The sequence below is a fragment of the Aquarana catesbeiana genome, linkage group LG05 (assembly GCF_042186555.1).
Source record: "Aquarana catesbeiana isolate 2022-GZ linkage group LG05, ASM4218655v1, whole genome shotgun sequence".
NCBI classification, from domain to species: Eukaryota; Metazoa; Chordata; class Amphibia; order Anura; family Ranidae; genus Aquarana; species Aquarana catesbeiana.
In genome coordinates this window covers 644,102,029-644,127,179 of record NC_133328.1, presented here as the reverse complement: position 1 = coordinate 644,127,179, position 25,151 = coordinate 644,102,029, and the positions used below count along the sequence as shown (strand labels likewise).

The 25,151-nt window shown below is 45.9% G+C and overlaps 1 protein-coding gene across 2 annotated transcripts in view; it reads right to left on the bottom strand.

Moving 5' to 3' along the window:
• Positions 1 to 5,746: 5,746 nt before the first annotated feature.
• LOC141145630 (tumor necrosis factor receptor superfamily member 16-like) overlaps positions 5,747 to 25,151 on the bottom strand; it is a 47,039-nt gene continuing 27,634 nt past the window's right edge. The window contains exons 4-6 of one of the 2 annotated variants that reach the window (XM_073632464.1): positions 13,302 to 13,482; positions 8,068 to 8,213; positions 5,747 to 7,128 (exon numbers count right to left, since the gene is read on the bottom strand). In XM_073632464.1, the coding sequence (XP_073488565.1) occupies positions 6,824 to 7,128; positions 8,068 to 8,213; positions 13,302 to 13,482 (632 nt within the window). In that variant the 3' untranslated portion in view covers positions 5,747 to 6,823. The remainder of the gene's footprint in view (positions 7,129 to 8,067; positions 8,214 to 13,301; positions 13,483 to 25,151) is intronic. The other variant, XM_073632465.1, reaches the window with a different exon arrangement.

The following is a 25,151-nucleotide window of genomic DNA, read 5'->3' as shown; positions in this document are numbered from 1 at the left end:
TGCATTGCGATTAATTATTTGAACATGTTGTTTATAATAAGTTTAGCTGTTTGTTACTTTTTACATCAACTATTTTACAAATAAAGACATTTCATACAGGATAAAGAAATGCCCAGAGCCCTATGGGTTATCCAAAGGAAGGCCCGACAGGAGCCATTTGCCTTCAAACTCTTTCTTTTCTAACTGAAGTTCCATACAGTCCGTGTGAACAGAGCAGGAGGAAGGGGGAGGAGTCACTCAGCAAAGCAGTCAAGGTTAGCCAGGTAAGCAAGTGAAAAGGAACCCAGAAAGGCCCTCTGCTGTCTTTGCAACATTTTACATCACTTAAGAAATGAAAAAATATTTGTAAACATTTGTTATCCCTGAGAAGAATAAAAGGAAGTCAATATTTACAAACACTCAGTATATTACCTTGATGCACCGGCCATCAAAAAGCTCCATATACAGAAATTCCTAGAAAAAGGAGCATTTTACCTGCAATGGTCATTCTGGTATCACACCCCCCACCTACCTACCTACCTACCTACCCACACACACTTATGGTGTGCTATATACAGTACATGCATTGAATGAGCACCACAATACAGAGCCTGAAATACTGAAGAAGCCCCCCCACCTACATTGTACCATTCACCGCACTGGTGATGGACACCCCATATCCTTTCCCTTCTATAAACCCACCATGACCTGTTCCCACTGTCAGAGCACTTCTACTGCAAGCCTCATTTCAGGCTTCAGCTGGTGTGGCGTCTCTGCATAGAAGCAGATCTCAGGTGATTGGCCAGACATAAAAGGCGATTTCATGGTAAGGGATACAGATAAAAGAACATCCTTCTGTTCCATTAATTAGATTTGTTTTGCTCTCTCTCTTGAGTTACAATGTATCTACTGTATGTGATGAAAATATAACATTGTTTCTGTACCACTTAGTCATTGTGCCCTGTGAGTAGGCACTGCTGTGTTACACCTTTCACAGAGAGGAGGCAGTGTCATTACAGGAATCAGCAAGGTACCATGGGACATGTAGTCCTTAGAAATCAAGGACGTGCGGCGAGGTCAGTGGCTGGTGAGGCACTGCCTAGCAGCAGAGCCGGATACAGGTTACATATTCACAAGTTACGCATTTGATACTCATTATGTAGGCGACTGCAGTTCTACTAGTTATACTCCTTTAACAAAAATATTTACAAACGCTGTCCCTTTAAGATGTTTTTCAGTCACCCTTTTTGTTGATGCTGGAAACAATATTACTAGCAATGATGACAATAAAGATTTCTTTATTCATTACATTTTTTGGGGGGGGGGGAACTAAGTGTGTTTGAAAAATTACAGTGCGACATAAAAAGTTGCAACAACCCCCATTTTATTCTCTAGGGTGTCCGCTAAAGAAAAAAAAAAAATTTTTTTTTTTTATTATTTATTTATATATTTGGGGGTTCTGAGTAATTTTCTAGCAAAAAAAAAAAAAAGGGGGAGGAGGATTTTTACATGTAAGAAAAGTGTCAGAATTGTCCTGGGTGGTGAGGGGTTAATTACCATAAGTAATATACAAATTATTATATATTGTTTTTAAGGTAATTTACTATATTTTCAAAATCTGTACTCAAGCAGGTGGCTTAACGGACAAATTACTGAAGTTTGAAGTTATAACTTCCAACTAGTAATTTCATAGTAACTAGATAAATAATAAATTATCATATAACATAATATATGATTTAGCTTGTACCTTTTCAGCAGCAGTCTCATTCTCCCTCTTATCTGTGTGAGAAAAACATGGGATTGTGGGTAAATCTTACACACAAACACGTTTTTTTCCCTCTTGTAGTTAAGAGGGCTGGGCGGGAGCATTTGTCTTTTAGACACGCCCTCTTCTATGACACTGCAGTGAGAGGCGTGCCTCTACTGCAGCATTTTTATTGGACAGCTTGGACCAATGGTGCTTTACCATTGGTCCAAGACTCCAAGCTGTCCATTGACCCTCTGAGTGCCTCTGACAAGAGGAGAGGAGAGGCACTGTGAGCTCATCCTCTCAGTCTGCTGCAAACAGAGTGTGCCGGCTTGTATTTAAACTGGCCGCTCTGTATGCAGCTTCTGACAGGCTGCGCAAGGAGTCCTGTATCTCTGCAACCATAGGTTATAGGAATCCTACTTTGACCACTGGTGGGGTAGGACTTCGGCTACCCCCCCCAATTTTGGGGTCTCTGTGATCCTACGTTGTCTAAGACCCTCAAAGCTCGATTTTTTAAATTTATTTCTTAATTTTTGTTCAGGGCAGGTGAGGCTCTATCTAGCAATAGATGGCCAACTCATAGGAAGTGAGCGCACATCCATGTGGGACACCTGTGTCTGCACACCGATCCGGAACACTCGTTTTTGATCAACACACAAGCATTTTTACCTCACATTGAAGTGGGACGGTTATCATATCATTATTATATCACTGTTTTTTTTTTGCACTTGTTACACTGCAGAGCTGATTTTTTACATGTATGTGAGAAGTGTCAGAGTTAGCCCGGTGCTGAAGTGGTTAATTTAATAAAAAAAGTGTGCAGAATTACAAAAACTCATAACTTTTGAAATGAAATTACCATATTAAAAAAGTTTATATGAAATTTTCTTGATGGGGTATCTAGATGTCCAGAATATTGCTACAATGTTAAAAAGTCATTTCCCTTATTGTAAAGAGATCTCTGCAGAGTATATAGAGCTTTGTAGTCAGCCTTGTACCTGGTGTGTTCTCTCTGGGCTACAGAACAAATCCCTCCCCCATGTTATGGAGATGAAAAAAAAGGAGAGAGGGGGGGGGGGGGGTGCTTATAGTCCCAACACACTTCCTGTTCTAGAGGAACAACATTTTTCCTCCATACATACAGTGCAATGAACACTGATGTGTACAGACTATTGCATTAGGGTGTGCGTCCCAGAGCACAAACACACATGTGTGGAGGGCGTCAGTAGGGCAGAGGATGGCGTCGGTTTATTTGTAGTTTTTTATTATTATTTACATTTTTTTTTTTTTTTTTTTTTTTAATAAAAAAAAATAACATACAAGTCCAACCTATATGTGATATTACTTTACAATTATTTTTGAGCCACATTGGGGGCTTTGGTGAAATATCTTGTCTAAATAGACCCCTGATGTCTCACTTTTGAGAAAGAAAGAAACAGGACAGATTCTCCAGTTTTTTATCAGCAGCCTGCAGTAAACAGTTTACTATGCTTCAGTTAAGAATGAAGATGGGAGCAAACGGTACAGATCAGTCACTGTGTCCATTCAGAAAAGGAAGGGGCCGGTTCATGAAATATTTACCAGCCCAGCTCCCTGCTCAGAGAGGAGGGAAGGTGGCAGCACTGCGGGCGGGGGATTGGCGCCACACGCCTAAGGCAGACAATAAGCATTGTAACTCTAGAAAAAGGTAGTGTTACTGGCAGAATCGCCAGGTGAAAAAAAAAAAAAAAAAAAAGGAAAAAAAAAAAAAAAGAAATCTAATGTTGCCACCACATGCAAGGACTGGTAAGCTGCAATGTAGGATTTTCTGTTCTTGGGTTTAGCTAAACTTTAAATCTGAACTGTAGGCAGAACCTCTGGGGGAATCCAAGATGGAAAAGGACCTGGGGGTCTTAGTAGATGATAGGCTCAGCAATGACATGCAATGCCAAGCTGCTGCTAACAAAGCAAACAGAATATTGGCATTAAAAGGGGGATCAACTCCAGAGATAAAACGATAATTCTCTGGCTCTACAAGACTCTGGTCCGGCCGCACCTGCAGTATGCTGTCCAGTTCTGGGTACCAGTCCTCAGGAAGGATGTACTGGAAATGGAGCGAGTACAAAGAAGGGCAACAAAGCTAATAAAGGGTCTGGAGGATCTTAGTTATGAGGAAAGGTTGCGAGCTCTGAACTTATTCTCTCTGGAGAAGAGACGCTTGAGAGGGGATATGATTTCAATATACAAATACCGGACTGGTGACTCCACAATAGGGAGAAAACTTTTTCGCAGAAGGGAGTTTAATAAGACTCGTGGCCACTCATTAAAATTAGAAGAAAAGAGGTTTAACCTTAAACTACATAGAGGGTTCTTTACTGTAAGAGCGGCAAGGATGTGGGATTCCCTTCCACAGGCGGTGGTCTCAGCGGGGAGCATTGATAGCTTCAAGAAATTATTTAGATAATCACCTGAAGGACCGCAACATACAGAGATATGTAATGTAATACTGACACATAATCACACACATAGGTTGGACTTGATGGACTTGTGTCTTTTTTCAACCTCACCTACTATGTAACTAAATAAAAGACATCAACGCAAAATCATCAATGCATTTCTTAAATAAAAGCAGTGTATTTGGAATCGACTTGGTATCGACCTCTAGCAATCCCTGTACAGCAGAGCTCAGACGGAACAAACAGATGTTGGGAGAAACCCCAAGTGATCTTTTTTTTAATGAAGAAGGAGGATTCTGATAGCAGTAGAGAGAAGAGAAGAGAAGAGGTGTGCTCATTAGCCTGCTGCCTTTCCTTTCACTTTCCATTGACAGAGGGGAAGGGACTGGAAGTGAAACCGCAGCAGAGAACATTCAGGATCTTTCCCCCTAAAGACAGAGCTGTGCAATTCTCAGAATTGGATTTATATAAATATAAATCCTTTGGAAAATTAAAGAGCCCCCCACGCATTCAACAAGTGAGCATGGCCATATTTCTGACCAAAAAGACTTCCTGTAAACTAATAAAAAAAAAAAAAGTCAAAGTCATCACCTTTACTAAAAAGAACACCTCCCTCCACTGACCGATGTAAAGGATAACCCAACACAGACAATTTTTTTTTCTTACAAACATCTTTATCTGCTTTCCTTTTTTGTAAGAATTAAAAAAAAAAAAAAAATAGTTTATATTAAAATATTAACACAAAATAATTACATTCCATTTCCTCCCATGTTGTAGATTTCCATGTTAAATAAAAAATGTGTTGAGTAAGAGAGTTGGCTGCGATTATTTTGGATATGAAACCCAGAAGAACGAGGAAACATTTCTGAAGTTCGGCAAGTAAAAAATAAAATATAAAAAAAAAAAAAAAAGCAAGTGATCGGCAATAAACCAGAAACAAAAAAAAAAAAAATTAGATAAAACCAGAGGTCCATAGAAAGGCATTATTTACTATAGGAGGTGCCCATGACGGGCAGATGTAGGATTGGATTGATTGTCTTTAGATCCATTGTGAATTGGAGATAGTCAGCATCTCGGATCTGCTTCATGGTCGACATCCTGGTTACAAATGAAATGATCTGTGAAGGTTCTTCTCTAGGTCATGGTAGACCTAGTAGTAGTTGGTCACATTCCGCTGGACTTGTTCTGTAATGTTGACAACATTTTGTCGCTTCTCCGCTTCTTAAGTTCCATTGATGCTCAGGAAGATACTCCAAAAATTTTGCAGGAGAGGACAACTGGTTTGCCAGAGGTGGGAAAGAGGCCATCTACATCAAACTGGAACAATTATCCCTGAACAGACTCCTCTAAAAATAAAATTGCTCTTGGAAAATGAGTGAATCAGCTAGCACATCAATCGATATAAAATTGATCCATATAAATATAAAAACAAAATATACAGTGCAGCGCTAATTCAAGAAATAACCTACATAAATCATCATCCTTGCCCCAGATGATGTCATTTGTGACAAAACATGTAGGGCGGAGCCGACACTCATGACGTCATCGCACAGCTCGAACCCAGGGACTGGAGTTTACTAGACAAGCGCTTAAAATTAGAATTTTTTTTTTTTTCATAAACCTTATATAAAACTTTTCATAAAATTTTACACTATATGGCTCAGTTGTGACGGAACACATAGGGTGGAGCCAACACTCGTAATGTCATCAAGCGCTTTGAACTCCGCGCCCGGTGTTAAATAAATTTTTTTTTTTAAAGCGCTTATCTAATAAACACCGGTCAGGGGGTTCAAGGTGTGTGATGTTATAGTGTCGGCTCTGTCCTACGTGTTTCCTCACAACTGACCACATACCTGTTAAAAAAAAAAAAAAAAAAAGCCAACACGTTTTGGCCATTTTTAAAATAAAGTTTTTAAATAAATGTTCCCGTTCCACAACAATAGAACCATTGTTGAATGCCATTCTGAGTGCCGACTTCTCTTGTGATTTGTACACAGACTTCATGGCACCAAAAATGGGGTAAACTAGACCTTGGTGGCTCCACAATTCAAGTTCCTGTTCTTGAACAATCAACATCCACCTTAAATCATTCCATGGTGATGGTGTCTGTGCGGATATAAATACTGTGGTGTGGCCCCTAACACTCTTTACAACTGAAGAATTGGCTTTGAAGAATCTATGAAACACCTTCAACATTACAAAACAAGGTCCAGTTGAATGTGATCAACTACTACGAGCTAAATTAAATTGTACCGTTACAGCTTTGTGCCATAAACTTGGACCACGAAGGCACATTGTGAAGGACAGGGACACAGAAGTCCTGAATTTGGAAAATTTAAGTCCCGTGTAAAAGGCCTCTGAGCTGCCAACGTGGCTTGGATAAAAGAGGTCCATCCATTCATTGCCTATCATCAAACCAAAGTTCTTGGGTGTCCAAAGTCTTCAAGAAAGCAAAAAAATCCAACAAGGTTTATTGCCAACTTTTCCCCAAGAACTTCAAATGTATTTCCCAAAAACCACACCAATTTCCAGTCATCCGTTTTTTGGATGGTTTTGAATCAGGCTGCTCCCCATCTCCTAACACTTTATAAAAAAAGTAGTTTCTGTTGGCAATTTTGGTTTCTATAACCCAGTCCTGTCTGGGTGAAGCTGCCTGTCATTACACCACGGAGCTGGCATCACTTGTGCTGTTCAGATTCTCTACCACATCCGAACGCTCCATGTTGACCAAGGCTGCGCATAGGACTTCCAGGGTGGAGCTGTCCTTTGAGGACCAATCAGTGAGCAGAGTGTGGACGGGATCCTCCCCTCTGGAGAAGGCGTCTATAGTGTCTTCCTCGTAGCCCAACAAGCTGGCCAGGCGCTGCCAGTCTTTTCCGCGGCTGGTGTCCGCCAACAGGCGCTCCACCTCTTCCTGCTTGTGCGGCGGGAGGTTGACGTAGAGTTTTGGCTCCAGTTTGGCTGCTGGGACAAAAACAAGGAGACACGTTTTTAAAACTGGATGATCAGTGGCAGCAGTACTATGAGACAGATAAGGCGATTGGCCGAATTATCAAACTGTCAAAGAACTTGTAATACTCTTCAGGCAATGGTGCAATCTTGGTACTCCTGATAGAAAACCCCACCAAGTCCTGGACCAACTTGTTGGCTATACTGCAGATGAGCAGCATTTCCATTTGGTGGATGCTGGAGAATACTGCAGCCTAAAACATTTTGTCGCTCAAGAACTTTGTTTGAAGGATTCTAAAGGTTGGTGAGATCTTTGCAAGATTCCAGATCTGTACACCTGCTGTGCCCAGTATAGGGGGTTCCCACCATTCTTGTGCTGAGTTCCCAGGTCTGTACACCTGCAGTGCCCATTACGAGGGGTTCCCACCATCCCTATCCTTAGTTCCCAAGTCTGCACACCTACTGTGACCATTACAAGGGATCACCACCATCCCTGTGCTGAGTTCCCAGGTCTGTACCCATTATGAGGGGTTCCCACCATCCTTGTGCTGAGTTCCCGGGTCTGTACACCTGCTATGCCCAATCTATTTTATATTATAGGGCTATGTCAGGTGGAGGAAGGGGACACCCTAGTTATAGCAGTAGGAGTGAGACTCCAAAATTTGGAAGGGAAGTCTGGTAGCAACCGTTTACCAGAGCAAATTAGATGACCGAATTCAAATGTTTCAGGGCGACGATCGCTATAAAATTTTGTATCCATATAAGGTTATAGATATAATATAGGTATTGTCTAATACTAAAAACAACAACCACCACCTGCTTCATGCATTCTATATACAGCACATTGATCCAATCGTATTGAGTTGACGGTGCTGCCCATCTCTGAACACAGCACAGGCCACTCCGCGGTTGGGTCAGAGTTACCCAGGAGGATTCTGGGAGGAAGGCCCTCACCTTTGTTCAGCTGGTTTTGCTCCTGCAGGCTGTGTGTGTCCAGGAAAACGCCGCTGTCGCTGTGCAGTTTTTCGCCCTCGCCGGATGCTGCCAGTTCGTTTGCACGAGCTTTTGCCAACAGCTTCTTCTGCTTGCAGGTGGTATAGCTAGAGAAGAGAGAAGGCCGTTAGGAGGATTTGTGTATGAAAAAGGATCATTCGGCAGACTTTTCAGAGGTCAGAATGATAAATTGTGGCGCCAGATCTCATTCAATAAATTATCAGATCTCAAACCAACATGGCCACTAATTGCCTTCATATACAAAAAAAAGTAATGATCACTTTGGTAACCAATGGGTATGTGCAATGCATTGCAAGTGCATGGAAAGGTACAGGGTGGAGCTTGTAGAAACCAAATCAGACTTCAGGTTGCTACTTGACTTTTTTTTTTTTTTTTTTTTTAATACCCTGAATGTTTAGATGCCAAATTGTCCAATCTGCAGAGAATCTACAACCAGCGAATCACAACTTCGGATTCTGCCAGATCCTCCACAGATCTGCGAGGACTGGATACAAACAGATCATGTTCATCAAATGAATATTTATCCGCAATTCTCTTAGTTCAATCATCATCATGGTTGGTTACTGATGGCAGGCGAGAGGAGCTCTGGCTGCATGCCGAGAGATTTACTGCACTTTGCAAATCACTATTGCCCTTTGCATTGTAGTTGTAGATAAGGCCAAATGACAGGAGTGAAAAGATAAAAACACCCTCAGCTCTATTTTGGGAGATTAAAATGTATCTCTTGAGAATGCACTTTTTAATTGATAACAAAAACTAATTTTAGGTGTTATCTACACAATACCACTGGAAGGGTTCCCTTCTACCTACCATCTCTAACAGACCTACCTTCCATCTCCTACATTTATTGCACCCCCCCTCCCCCAATATCCTATCTACTGCCTCCAAACACCATGTACTATACTTGCTGCCTTATAGGCCTCCTACTTACCATGCCCTATACTTACTGTGCCCCCCCCACACCTATTGCCTCCAAACTTCCATATTCTACACCTACATCCTCCCAGACCTACCTACTGTCTTCAACCTACTGTATCCAATGCCATCTGCCTTCCTAGACCATCTATCTACCTCATCCTATACCAAATGCCTCCAGTATCCTACCCATCACCTCCAACCCACCATGTCGTACACCTACTGCCCCCTAGACCTACCTAGTGTGTCTTACATCTCCTTCAAACTTAGCATACTACACCTCTTCCATTGAACCCATCAGGTCCTACACTTCCTCCAACCCACCATGTGTGTCTCCTAGAGTGCTTTCAATCTACCATGTGCATTTTATACCTCCTCCACCCCGACATGCCCTCCGCCTCGACGTGCCCTCCATCCCAACGTGCCCTCCACCACCTCCATCCCAACGTGCCCTCCACCACCTCCATCCCAACGTGCCCTCCACCACCTCCATCCCAACGTGCCCATCACCCCGATGTGCCCTCCACCACCTCCATCCCAACGTGCCCTCCACCACCTCCATCCCAACGTGCCCTCCACCACCTCCATCCCAACGTGCCCTCCACCCCGATGTGCCCTCCACCCCGATGTGCCCTCCACCACCTCCATCCCAACGTGCTCTCCACCACCTCCACCCCAACGTGCCCTCCACCACCTCCACCCCAACGTGCCCTCCACCCAAACGTGCCCAGGGGATTGTATGTTGGAGGTCCTCTGTCAGCAGCCTTCCTAATGTTTTGAGCCATCAACACATTTCAGTTCTCCAAAAACCTTGTTCCCAGTAAATATGGTAGTTTGGTAAAACTGAACCCGACAGACAGGATACTGTAAGCCAGGTGGACAAAGTGGATTTTATTCCATGTATTCATCTTGATCGAGTGATTTCATAAAAAGATAAAAATTTAGTGCCGTTACCACCTTTAATGCCCCCTCCTTCGCATCTTCAAGGGGGTAACAACATTTCAGATTTGAGCAATCACGTTCCTAAAAAAAACCCTTTTGTGAACTGAGTCCTACACAAGAAAACACACCCTGAATCAGGACTATTTTTCTTATTATTGTAGAGTTTGCGGAATCTTCATTCCCTTTCGGAAAGTGAAGCAGAAAAAGAATAAAATGTGCAAAAAAGAACAGCAAGGGACGAGCAGAGTAAAAAGACCCAAATCTAATCCAGAGAGGGAGAGCGGCTAATCCTATTCATTGGCTGGAGAGCCGCTGAGAGAGACAAAGGCCGCATCGCTTGGCTGGAATGTCCCTCTGGTGAGCGCCGGGCCCGGCGCAGTGGCTGCAGCTCCCCACAAGAAACTTCTCATGGAACTCCTGGAGGGAACCAAAGAAGTGTCTTCCAATCAGAGACCAGCAAAGTGTGTCCACGATAAGTCATAGGTGATTCGATTTCAGAAAGGGGGGGGGGGGGTTATGTTTTTGGGAAAAAAAAAAAAAACTGAAGATTATTCTCTCCTCTCCAATAGCAAAATCATTTATATCAATTTAACCCTTTAGCTAAAATCTTACTAGGTTTTTATCTTTTTTGTAGCGTGCCTTATTAGAACTGCTTAAAAAAACAGCTTAATATACCTTTTTATTTCAGCGAAAACACCATTGCCTGTTATCACACTGCAGTGCTCTGTGCTGGCAGAGCTGAGTAACAGCCACACCCCCTATGCACAAGACATAACTTGCGATGAAGGTGTGTGTTTGTGTGGTGGTGGTTTGGGGGGGGGGGGGGGGCTATTTAGCCACATTTTCCAGTACTGGGAAGGCTTGCCGATATGCAGACTAGCTGGTCTGTTCCTGTCCCTACTTTATCATCATTGGAGGGGCTTTTTTCATGTCACCACCAACTGTTATGACAGAGGGGGTGGGCCTTTAAATTCTGCCCCATGTATCGGGCTGTAAAAATGTAGCAAGGTGTAAAACTGGCTTCCTTCAGGCGTGAAGTCCATGCCCGCCAGTGCCGGGACCAGGTCAACCAGGGCGAAGATGTGGTGAATTTCGCTGCCCTGCCAGGTGGAGTCCCCATCAGAGTGCCTTGTTACGTCAGGTGTATCAATATAGGCACCCCCCTTACATCAGGTTTCCCCATACTCCAGAGTGGTTTTCCCTCCCTCCCCCCCCCCCCCCCCCTTGAACCTGGAAAAATATCGGCACTCACAGGGTGTCCTTCCTCTCTCCGGTCATGTGACAAGTCACGTGACAGGGGGCGAGAGGAAGGAGGACACGGTACCCTCTCCTTCCTCAGCAGTGCGGCGCTGAGACTGAGGACAGTTCTCTGTCTCAGCTCTTTTCCGGCCCATGCAGGCTGGAGAGAGGAAAAAGCCGAATCCTCCCTCCAGCAGCAGCCATCGACCGCCGCTCCTTCTGACAGGGGTGACACTGCATTCACTCCTATCATTAAGGGGTGGGACAAGTGGCCAACTGGGCAGCACCTCCCCTCAACACAGCATCTGGTGCAGGTGCCCCCTTGGCCCAACCCCCAGTCCTGGCTCTGCTGTCTGCCCTCTGATGACAGTCAGTGCTCCATTAGTTACATTATCAGTGGCACAGGCCATTTTCAGGTTTCTTTTTTTTTTTTGGCACAAAGTGCTTACACTTTGGCACAACACCTACAGGGTGACTTGTGGGGCACTTAAAGCATGTCTCTGTCTATGACAAGAACTCTCCCTTGGATAGCAGGGCGGGCCTGTCTTTAAGGCAGGGCAAAAGGGGCAGCTTCCCCGGGCCCAGTCATTGTTGTGAGGCCCAAAGCAGCTGCCCCTTGAGCCTACACTGCCTGAAAATAGTTGAATTTGGGAGGGTCCAAGAAAAAAAAAAAAATGTTTGCCCAGGGTCCAATCAATATTAAAAGACGGACCTATAGCAGGGCCAATCTCTTCTGTTGATCAGTGACAGGTCCACTTGACCTTCACACAATGCAAGCCAAGGAGTTTTTCCTGCACTAGAGCAGATGCAGTGTCCTGGGTGGACCTCATCACAACCTAAAAGGTGAAACCTTACAGGGACAGTACAAGCAATAAAGGTTTTTCTTTTTTAATTTCCATAGAAGGGTCACTGCTCAGGAGAATACTTTGATGGAATTTCTGCTTTAAGAACTCTTCATAAAAGCTAAAATGAACACCTTTGATTGGAACCATTCCCATTTTTCCCTCTCTAGTTTTGGGCTAGCCGCAAATCTGGATAATTTCCTTCACTATACCGTAGAGCACTTATAGCGGCACGCATTTTCTTGGCCGCATTTACACCTGAGCGTCGCATTTTTGAGAGATTTTTTCAGATGTATGTATGTATGTTTTTGAACTTTGGCTTTTTTTTTTTTCCCCCTTCTATTTTTTTTTTTTTTTTTTTTTTTTTTTTAGAAAACACAGAAAGAATATAACAATCTTCTGAAATTCGAAAAGAATAGAAAAAAATAGACTAACCTTTTCTGAAATTCAAATAGAATAAATTCTATTTTCTTCGAATTTCAGAAGAGGTTAGTCTATTTTTTTTTTCTATTCTTTTCTAATCAAAAAAAAAAAAAAAAATATATTATATATATATATATATATATATATATATATATATATATATATATATATATATATATATATATATATATATATATATATATATATATTTTCTAATTTCAGAAGATGGTTATAATCCATTTTGTTGTGCCTTACTCTATTGTTTTCGTTTTTAATTTATTCTCTTCGAAAAGAATTCGAATTTCGTCTGAAATTTTGTTTTGTTATTTCAGATTTGTTTAAATTCACCGCTATTGTCGTTTGAAAGATCGGATACGCCCGAATTTCCAAATAATGAAAAATTAGTCCGATTTTGGATTCGGAAGGAACCGCACAGGTCTAGCTCCCGCACTATCCAATCACAGGCCGGGGAGGGCCAGCAACCAAGCTTTATTGCTCAAAGTGCATTGGAGAAGAGTGCGATCACAGATCTGTCGGCGCTCCTTCACAGGGATATCAGGATAGAAAACTGGACTGAATTTTTTGAAGGTTAAGGCTTTTTTTTTTTTTAAAGTCCTCTATGAATTGGGCCTTCTGCTACACAGACACCACATCTTCGCAATATACATTTTGAATGCAGGGTCCATTGAAAGCGGGGGTGTCACTGAACAAGAACTACACACGGGGCGTTAGACGGCGCGGTTAACAATCACTGTGAAGATTTTGCGCTCGCCATTTCTTCAGAGCGAACGGCCACGGAGTCCGTAAACTTACCATTTGAAAGCTACGTAGGCGATGAGACCGACCACCACGGCGGCCAGGATGGAGCAGTAGATGGGGGTGATATTCTTGCTGCTGTCCTCTGGTGGGATGAAGTTGGGGTCATCCAATGATGTGCCGTTCTCGTCCCTGCGCCCATCGCCTTCTGTGCGCTTTAGAATTGGAGCATCTTTATCTGCGGGCGAGTAAAGTGGGTTAAAAGGATATCCAGAAAAAAAAAAAAAAAAAAAAAAAAAAAAAAAAAAACTATGGGCGGTTTTACAAATTATATAAAAAATAGATATAAAAAACACCAAACCCAAGACTATTTAATATGGTTCACAGCTCAGACAGCAAGAACGTTCTCCACGAATTCGGGTGATCCGAGGGGCGAAGGGGCAGGAACTGGGGCCGACCCGAGGGGCGAAGGGGCAGGAACTGGGGACGACCCGAGGGGCAATGGGGCAGGAACTGGGGACGACCCGAGGGGCAATGGGGCAGGAACTGCGGGAGATCTGATGGGTCAAGGTGAAGGAATTGAGGTGATCTGAGAGGTGATGGTCCAGGAATTGGGATGATTTGAGGTGCAAAGGTCTAGGAGTTGGGTTGATGAGGTGTGAAGGCGCAGTAATCAGGGTGACTTGATGGGTTAAGGTAAAAGAACTGGGACAAAGTTGCAGGAATTGGGGGGAGATCTGATGGGTGAAGGTCCAGGAACTGGGGTGATTTGAGGTGCAAGGGTACAATAATTGGGGTGATCTGAGGGGTGAAGGTCCAGGAATTGGGGTGAATCTGATGCTTGTACATAGATACTTGGTGTGGAGGTTGCGGACCCCCGATATACAGTTTTCTGCAGTTAGAGATTATAAAATCCCCTTTCATCCTGCAGTACAGGCGCAGCTCTTCTCTCTCCTCCATCTGCCCCCTCCTCCCATCCCAGAGCTGTCATCACCCCCGCCTGCACACCAGATGTGCAATCAGCACCCCCCCCCCCCACTCTCGGGGTCTTTGAAGTTTGTCCTGCCACAGGTCACAGGATGGGGTCACATGAAATAAGAAGTCAGCATTAAACTCTCACATCTCCAGAGTGCAAAAAACAAACACAAGTCCCCGGCAGGCAGGTGAGGAGGGCGGCAGGCTCTCTGGTGACACCCCTGATATGGTGGTGGTGGTGGTGGGGGGGGGGGGGGGGTTGTAGGTCGGCAGATCCCCAAAATAGATAAATTATGTCACCAGATCGCAGGTACAGCCTGACCATCCTCACCCATCTGTGCTGGCAAACGTGTAAATACAATCACTGAAATCCTGTTACAGGGTGACAACGCTCTGTTCCCGTCTCCAAATCATGCTCCTGTGTTGTCACCCTGTCACATGGGCTTCTACAAGTGGCCGTTCCAACAGACATTACCCAGGAATGGTCCAATGCCGTGAAGCCAGCAAAGTGCCAGGACAAAATCATCCAGTGCCCAGGGCAAAGATGCCAAAATTGCGCCCCCCCCCCCCCTTCATAAGGGGTGAGCTTAGGAGGAGGAGGGGGAGAGAGCACAGCCCGCACCTCCTCCCGGCTCTCTCCTCTTCTCCTTGCCGCTTCCAGAGCTGGCTGACAGAAGTAGTGATGCCGCTGTCACTACTCCTGTCAGCCTTACAGTAGAAGGAACTTCGGATGCACCCATCCCTACAATACATGCTGCGCCCAGGGCAGCCGCCCCTTTTTACCCACCCCTTGTCCCGGCCCTGAGCCAATCGGAGAGAGGCTGCAGGAGATCTGTTGTACTGAGATGCAATAAAGACTGGAAAAAAAGTCAAATCAATTATTATAAAGAAAACATGGCAACCATTTATAATACAGAATGCACAGAGCAAAACTAATTTTTATCCAGTTAAGGTTTACATTCTGAACGATATTCAGTTTTCTAAACAAATAATTGCTATTCTGTTTCCTTAATAAAATCCTTGGTTTCCACTTTCTTCCTCCTTTGTTTTATCTCAGTACAGCGGATTTCCTGCAGCCTCTTTGCAGACACTTCCAGGACTATGCCTGGGCAAATGTGTGTTGAAACGTCCTCTTCTCTCCAGACAATTGCAGCCTTCAAGGACAGACTGATGATGTGTCTCCAACCATCACCCCAGACCAGACATCTGCCCTTCTATGGCCGGCCAGGAGAGGAGAGCTGGACCCAGAGTGCAGCCGCTTATCAGGACAGAGATATCCCTCAGAGAGGAGTGTTTACTGAGATCACAGATAAGATAACTTCTATGTAAGCTGCAATGTCCACAGCCATAAACCGCTCTCATAGCGTGCCTATAGACCTCCACTGCTGCCATACATCCCCCAATTGTCACCTATGTATCAATATCTGAGTAGAAGAACCTTATATATTAACCTTCCTATTTTATATATCTCTGCCATATACCGCAGCGCTGTACAGAGAACACTGAGCCAGTCACATCAGACTCTGCACCAGAGGAGCTTACACTCTAATAATTGTGTGCGACTGGGGGGGCGGGGGTTCATTAGAGTGTAAGCTCCTCTGGTACAGAGATTGATGTGACTGGCTCAGTGTTCTCTGTACAGCGCTGTGGTATATGTCAGAGCACTGAGAACACTGAGCCAGTCACATCAGTCTCTGTACCAGAAGAGCTTACACTCTAATGACACACACACACTATTATTGTACAGCACTGCGGTATATGTCAGAGCTATATAAAATGTACAATATTAATATAGTGTGTGTACCAGAGGAGCTTACACTCTAATGCCCCCCACAGTCACTTATAATAATTATACATTTATATAGCTCTGCCATATACCACAACGCTGTACAGAGAACACTGAACCAGTCAAATCAGTCTCTGCACCAGAGGAGCTTACACTCTAATGTCCCCCACAGTCACACACACACACACTATACAGCACTGCAGTATATGTCAGAGCTATATAAAATGTACAATATTAATAGCGTGTGTACCAGAGGAGCTTACACTCCAATACCCCCCCTACAGTCACACACTATTATACATTTATATAGCTCTGACATATACCGCAGTGCTGTACAATAATAGTGTGTGTGTGTGTGTCATTAGAGTGTAAGCTCTTCTGGTACAGAGACTGATGTGACTGGCTCAGTGCTCTCTGTACAGCACTGTGGTATATGTCAGAGCTATATAAATGTATAGAGAACACCAAGCCAATCACATCAGTCTCTGTACCAAAGGAGCTTACACTCCAATGTCTCCCCACAGTCGCACACTACTATCATTATATAGCTCTGACATATACCACAGCGCTGTACAGAGAACACTGAGCCAGTCACATCAATCTCTGTACCAGAGGAGCTTACACTCTAATGAACCCCCCCCCCCCCCCCAGTCGCACACAATTATTAGAGTGTAAGCTCCTCTGGTGCAGAGTCTGATGTGACTGGCTCAGTGTTCTCTGTACAGCGCTGTGGTATATGTCAGAGCTATATAAATGTATAATAAAATGAAAAATAATAGTGTGTGACTGTAGGGGGACATTGGAGTGTAAGCTCTTTTGGTACAGAGACTGATGTGACTGGCTTAGTGTTCTCTGTACAGCACTGCGGTATATGTCAGAGCTATATAAAATGTATAATAAATGTTAAAAATAGTGTGTGACTGTGACGGGGGGACATTAGAGTGTAAGCTCTTTTGGTACCGAGACTGATGTGACTGGCTTAGTGTTCTCTATACATTTATATAGCTCTGACATATACCGCAGTGCTGTACAGAGAGCACTGAGCCAGCCACATCAGTCTTTGTACCAAAAGAGCTTACACTCTAATGTCCCCCCGTCACACACCATTATTATTGTACAACACTGTGGTATATATCAGAGCTATTTAAAATGTATAGAGAACACCAAGCCAGTCACATCAGTCTCTGTACCAAAGGAGCTTACACTCCAATGTCCCCCTACAGTCACACACTATTATACATTTATATAGCTCTGACATATACCGCAGTGCTGTACAGAGAACAGGTCTGGTCTTGGTCCACCAGGACAGTTGAGGGTGGAGGTGGGCACAGATGGGCAGAGGTTTCTCGGTGGGCAGTGAGATTTCCCCGGAGAGGTGATGGAGACACATCAGATGCGGGTGGAATGGAGATATTCTCCTCTGATGGAAGAAAAAAAGGGGGACAATGGGCTCTGTCAGAGCTATAAGGAAGGGATTAATGAGACAATCGGGAGGGAGAGGCCCGGGGCCAAACTGCCCACTGAGCACAGACACTGGGCTGGCCAACGTCTGGAAAATCTCCATTATGGAAGCTCTCAGCTTGGGATGTGCTGCTGCCAACACCACTCAGTTCAAAGCACTTTAATAATATCATAGCCGGTGCTGAGCCCTGGGAGAGCATCCCCCGCTGGTCCATTCACAGCCGACCCTGCAAAAATCACAATTCCCATCCCTTGGAGAACACACAACAGCTGCATTCACCTGTTGCTGCAGCTGCAGGACTCTGAGCCCACGACACCAGTACAGGCGCTGCAGAGGGTACACGTGTGACACCGGGGTCATGGCTCCTAATCCCTCCCCCCCCCATATTTACTAGACGTGAGATTACATTCTGCACATAATATTGAATATATCTGCATTTATAACCATTTTTTCTTCTCTAGTTCGATGGTTGGGACTTCTGTAGGTTTATTTATAGACATTCTGTTTTATTATACTTGAATAAAAATACTATAATTCATCTTGATGAACTCATCAGGGCAGCCATCACAAATTTTGTGGCCCTTAACACAGCTTTAGGCCTGGGGCCCCCCCCCCCGGGGCCCAACCAACATTCCCCAGGGCCCACCCACTAAATCCACGCACTGGCCATCCCACGAGTCCTTCAGTGCACCTACTTTTATAAAATCTAAACATATGAAAATGAATCCAATCCAGCAAAGAGACGTCCCAACCCATGCAGCAAAGAGACGTCCCAACCCATGCAGCAAAGAGACATCCCAACCCATGCAGCAAAGAGACATCCCAACCCATGCAGCAAAGAGACAGTCACAAATAGCCAAATCCAACAAAAAGATACAGCACAGACCCAGATCCAGCAACATTGTCATTTTACCATTGTGATTTCCAACAACTTGTCTCCAGACTAGGGATGAGCCGAACACCCCCCGGTTCGGTTCGCACCAGAACCCGCGAACGGACCGAAAGTTCGCACGAACGTTAGAACCCCATTGACGTCTATGGGACTCGAACGTTCGAAATCAAAAGTGCTCATTTTAAAGGCTAATTTGCATGGTATTGTCCTAAAAAGGGTTTGGGGACCCGGGTCCTACCCCAGGGGACATGTATCAATGCAAAAAAAACTTTTAAAAACGGCCGTTTTTTCGGGAGCAGTGATTTTAATGATGCTTAAAGTAAAAAAAAAAAAGTGAAATATTCCTTTAAATATCGTACCTGGGGGGGTGTCTATAGTATGCCTGTAAAGTGACGCGTGTTTCCCATGTTTAGAACAGTCCCTGCACCAAATGTCATTTTTAAAGGAAAAAATCTCATTTAAAACTGCTTGCGGGTTTAATGTCATGTCGGGTCCTGGCAATATGGATGAAAATCAGTGAGACAAACGGCATGGGTACCCCCCAGTCCATTACCAGGCCCTTTGGGTCTTGTATGGATATTAAGGGGAACCTCGCACCCAAATTAAAATAAGGAAAGGTGTGGGGCCACCAGGCCCTATATACTCTGAACAGCAGTATACAGGCGGTGTAAACAAGACAGGGACTGTAGGTTTGTTGTTAAGTAGAATCTGTTTGTAATTTTGAACATTTTTAACGTGTTTAGCTCCAGCCAAAAAATCTTTTCTAAGCTTTTTGGAAAACATAGGGAAGGGTTATCACCCCTGTGACATTTGTTTTGCTGTCTTTCCTCCTCTTCAGAAGATTTCACCTCACTTTTTTGTCCCAATGAAAAATGTTTTTTGAAAATTTGGGTTTTTTTGTGGAACAAGGATTGGAAAGCATCAGTGGAAAGGAGAAATTGTTTTCCCATATTAACTCTTACAGGAGAGAATTTCCCTTCCTAGGGGTAGATTTCATCTCACTTCCTGTTGTCTCCTTCCGTTTGCAAGTAGGAGTCGTTTGTAAGTTAGATGTTTGAAAGTAGGGTCCTGCCCTATATACTCAGCAGAAATTTGGGCCTTAGGTGTTGCTGTGGCCACAACACTGTAAGCCCTCACAGGGCCCTGCTGTGAAATATTAGATCAAGAATTGTAATTACATGCCCCTGTTGAACAGGAGCTGAAAAATTAGGCCTTAGGCACTGGTGCTGGTGCCACAACACTGCAACCCCTCACAGACACTCTAGTTGGAACGCAGGAACGAGCCCTGCTGCAAATTATTGCTTCAAAAATTGTAATTACACGCCCCTGTTAGACAGGGGCAGAAAAATTGGGCCCTAGGCACTGGTGCTGGTGCCACAACACTGCAACCCCTCACAGACACTCTAGTTGGAATGCAGGAACGAGCCCTGCTGCAAAGTATTACATCAAAAATTGTAATTACACGCCCCTGTTAAACAGGGGCTGAAAAATTGTGCCTTAGGCACTGGTGGTGGCGCCCAGAACCAAAAATGTTCTTACAAGCTATCAGCGTGATGATTGAGGAGGAAGAGGATAATTACTCAGGGATAGTCACTCAGCATCAGCATAGGCAGTCTTTGAAGGGATCTGAGATTTCAAAAAAAATTATTCGGTTACATCAGCATCAGGTGCTTGGTAGCTGGTGGTGATCCAAGACTCATTCATTTTTATGAAGGTCAGCCGATCGACCGAGTCGGTGGACAGACGCACCCTGTGATCGGTTACCACGCCTCCAGCAGCACTGAATGTGCGTTCCGAAAGAACGCTGGATGCAGGACAGGCCAGTAGCTCAATTGCATACTGTGCAAGCTCTGGCCAGTGATCCATCCTCAAGACCCAGTAACCCAGAGGATTTTCGGTGGGAAAGGTGTCCAAGTCTGATCTTGCCCCTAGGTATTCCTGCACCATGTAAAACAGACGCTGGCGATGGTTGCTGGAACCGATCATACCTTGGGGCTGCGGACCAAAAAATTGTCTGAACGCATCGGTCAGACGGCCACCTTCTCCACCGCTCCTTCTTTGACTGACCGAAGCCTCAGCAACACGTTGTCCAGAAACAGGAGTTTGTAACCTCCCAGTCTCTGGGAACGCGTTGCACAGACCTTTCTGCAAGGCCTCCCGAAGATGTTTCATCCTCTGCTCCCTCTGCGATGGCAAGATAAGGTCCGCAACCTTACCCTTGTAACGTGGATCAAGGAGGGTTGCCAGCCAGTATTGGTCCTTCTCCTTGATACCACGAATACGAGGATCCTTACGCAGGCTTTGCAGGATCAGGGAGGCCATGCAGCGTAGGTTTGCTGAGGCATTCGGTCCGGAGTCCTCTGGGTCACTAAGAACGACATGGTCCGCAGCCACCTCCTCCCAGCCACGTACAAGTCCATGTGTTTCTTGGGACTGATCCCTTAAAGACTGCTGCTGATGCTGAGTGCCAGGCTCCACCTCCATACTGACACAATCTTCCTCCTCCTCTTCCTCCTCGTCCTCTTCCTGTGTGATCGGCGGGCACGCAGGAACACTGTCTGGATAAAGGGGGCCTTGAGAGCTAAGGAAGTCCTCCTCTTCCTGCCTCTGTTCTGCCTCAAGTGCCCTGTCCATTATTCCACGCAGCGTGTGCTCCAACAGGTGGACAAGGGGGACAGTGTCACTGATGCATGCACTGTCACTGCTCACCATCCTCGTGGCCTCCTCGAATGGTGACAGGACAGTGCATGCATCCCTGATCATGGCCCACTGGCGTGGGGAAAAAAAACCAAGCTCCCCTGACCCTGTCCTGGTGCCATAGTCGCACAGGTACTCATTGATGGCCCTCTGCTGCGTGTGCAGCCGCTGCAGCATGGCCAACGTTGAGTTCCACCTGGTGGGCATGTCACAGATTAGGCGGTTCTTGGGCAGGTTAAACTCCTTTTGGAGGTCCGTCAGCCGAGCACTGGCATTATATGACCGGCGGAAATGCACACAGACTTTCCTGGCCTGCCTCAGGACATCCTGTAAGCCCGGGTACCTGCCCAAGAACCGCTGCACCACCAAGTTAAGGACGTGAGCCAAACAGGGCACATGGGTCATTTGTCCCTGTCGGAGGGCAGAGAGGAGGTTGGTGCCATTGTCGCAAACCACCATTCCTGCCTTAAGTTGGCGTGGCGTCAACCACCTCTGAACCTGCCCCTGCAGAGCTGACAGAACCTCTGCCCCAGTGTGGCTCCTGTCCCCCAAGCACACCAGCTCAAGCACCGCATGGCATCTTTTGGCCTGCGTACTTGCGTAGCCCCTTGAACGCCTACGGAGCACCGCTGGTTCCGAGGAAGAGGCCATGGAGGAAGAAGAAGAGGAGGGGGTGGAGGAGAGAGGTGTGTCACAATCAGCATTTTGGAGGCGTGGTGGCGGAACAACCTCCAACACTACTGCACCTTGTCCTGCATCCTTCCCAGCTGCCAGCAGAGTCACCCAATGCGCCGTGAAACTTAGGTAACGTCCCTGTCCATGCCTGCTGGACCATGAGTCAGCGGTAATATGCACCTTACCGCCCTGTCCAGCGAGGCATGGACATTGCCTTCCACATGCCGGTAGAGAGCCGGAATCGCCTTCCGTGAGAAAAAGTGGCGTTTGGGTACCTGCCACTGAGGAACCGCACATTCCACAAACTCACGGAAGGGGGCAGAGTCTACCAACTGAAAAGGCAGCAGTTGAAGTGCTAGCAATTTTGCCAAGCTAGCATTCAACCGCTGGGCATGTGGATGGCTGGGAGCAAACTTCTTTCGGCGGTGCAGCAGCTGGGGCAGGGAAATTTGCCTGGTACAATCTGACGTCGGTGTACCAAAAGCAGATTGCCCACAAGTACTTGGCTGTGACACACCTAATTCTACACCTTCATTCCTCTCACTGCAGGTCTCAGAGAGGACTGAAGGTCTAGTGGGGTTGGAAATCTCAGCTGATGAGGAGCAAGGAGAGATCCTCTTTGTTCTTTGGTGTGGGTCTTTTAGATACGCTTGCCAACGAACTGCATGGCAGGTCAACATATGTCTGGTCAAGCATGTGGTACCCAAGCGGGAGATATTTTGGCCACGCGAGATACGCTTGAGACATATGTTGCAAATAGCAGCGGTGCGATCTGATGCACTCGTCTCAAAAAAGGCCCACGCCAAAGAACTTTTTGAATAACGCGCAGAGACTGCAGCGCCCTGCACATGTGGAGCTTTGGGGTGTGATGCAGTCAATGTGCTGCCCTTAGGCTGGCCCCTGGAGGGCATCCTGCCTCGTTGGTGATGTGCTGCCGCCTCCTCCTCCTCCTCCTCCTCCTCCTCCTCTCTCCTATCAGGCACCCATGTTGAGTCAGTGACCTCATCATCCCCTCCCTCCTCATCACTGGAGCAAACCTGGCAGTATGCTGCAGCAGGGGGAGCATGACTGCCAGATTGCTGTCCTTCTTGGGCACCCCCTCTGTCCGCGCTCATGTTACTGCCTTCATCGAGCTCAGTATCGTCATCAGAGCCTTCCAAACGCTGGGCATCCTCCTGGAGCATGTACCCAACACTGTGGTCAAACAGTTCGAGGGAATCCTCATGAGGACATGGTGGAGCTAGGGAAGGAGTCACTGATGACATTGAGCTGAGGGAAGAGGCCGCTGCTTTGCCAGACAAAGCACCCTGGGCATGGGTGAGAGAGGATGAGGAGGATGAGGACGGCTTGGTCATCCACTCGACCAAGTCTTCCGCATGTTGCGGCTCAACATGGCCAGCTGCCGAAAAAAAGGCCAAGCGTGTCCCATGGCCACGTGCTGATGAGGATGCACCGTCTCCACGACCAGCACTAGACACAGAGCCTGCTTGCCCTCTCTTATTGGCTTGTGACTGTCTGCCTCTCCTTCTTGGCCTTCCAGACATACTAATGGCCTGTAGCTGCACTAAGCTGGGATAGAACACCTGTAATTTTCTTCAAGTAGCTTTATATACTGTAACCAGACAAGCCTGCCTGTCAGTAGGAAGATAACAGGAACGGATCTAGCTGAACACTGTGAGCAGGACGCACTGTACTAAATGTAAATAGTCTAGCTGCCTGACCGTGGTACTAATAGGATCAAATAGAACACCTGTAATTTTCTTCAGGTAGCTTTATATACTGTAACCAGACAAGCCTGCCTGTCAGTAGGAAGATAACAGGAACGGATCTAGCTGAACACTGTGAGCAGGACGCACTGTACTAAATGTAAATAGTCTAGCTGCCTGACCGTGGTACTAATAGGATCAAATAGAACACCTGTAATTTTCTTCAGGTAGCTTTATATACTGTAACCAGACAAGCCTGCCGGTCAGTAGGAATTTAACAGGAACGGATCTAGCTGAACACTGTGAGCAGGACGCACTGCACTAAATGTAAATAGCAGGAACGGATCTAGCTGAACACTGTGAGCAGGACGCACTGCACTAAATGTAAATAGCAGGAACGGATCTAGCTGAACACTGTGAGCAGGACGCACTGCACTAAATGTAAATAGCAGGAACGGATCTAGCTGAACACTGTGAGCAGGACGCACTGCACTAAATGTAAATAGCAGGAACGGATCTAGCTGAACACTGTGAGCAGGACGCACTGCACTAAATGTAAATAGCAGGAACGGATCTAGCTGAACACTGTGAGCAGGACGCACTGCACTAAATGTAAATTGCAGGAACGGATCTAGCTGAACACTGTGAGCAGGACGCACTGCACTAAATGTAAATAGTCTAGAAGATAACAGGAACGGATCTAGCTGAACACTGTGAGCAGGACGCACTGCACTAAATGTAAATAGCAGGAACGGATCTAGCTGAACACTGTGAGCAGGACGCACTGCATTAAATGTAAATAGTCTAGATAGAAGATAACAGGAACGGATCTAGCTAAACTGAATACAGTGTATATATATATATGCAACACCTGGGATGCATATATATACACAATACACTGTAAGTGCAGCTAACTGACTGACTGTTCTGCCTAATCTATCTAACTCAAATCAAATGACACTGTCTCTCTCTCTCTCTCTATCTCTCAGCACACCGGAACACACTACACAGGGCTGCCGTGCAGGCGGCCTTATATAGTGTGGGGTGTGTACTAAATCCCCTGAGCCATAATTGGCCAAAGCCACCCTGGCTTTGGCCAATTACAGCTCTCTCTACTGACGGCGCTGTGATTGGCCAAGCATGCGGGTCATAGTGCATGCTTGGCCAATCATCAGCCAGCAATGCACTGCGATGCCGCAGTGAATTATGGGCCGTGACGCGCCACACGAATTTAGCGCGAACGGCCCATAACGTTCGCAATTCGGCGAACGATCGAACAGCCGATGTTCGAGTGGAACATGGGTTCGACTCGAACACGAAGCTCATCCCTACTCCAGACCAGTCCACAATGAGCACTGAGCAGTCCTGCAGGCTACACAGTGGAGTTCTTCCACACGGCTGAGCTGCGAATGGCGCGGCACCCAAGCCAGCATCCGGTCTGCAGGTAGAGGCGGAGTGCAGATGATATCACTCCACCTTCCCTCAGCAGCCAGAACTAAGTGAGCTGCACAGGCTCATTCCTCGGCTGCCCCACTTTAGCAATTGCTAGTTACTACAGCAGCAACAACTCAATCTCATCGATAGTGGCCCGGGCAACCATTGGGACAGCCCATACATGTGTATGGGCTGGCTGCCGACCCCCCCTCCCCCACCACCACTATGGTGGCCCTGGATCTCATCTGCTCATAATGGTGAGATTTCCTGCAGTAGTTTG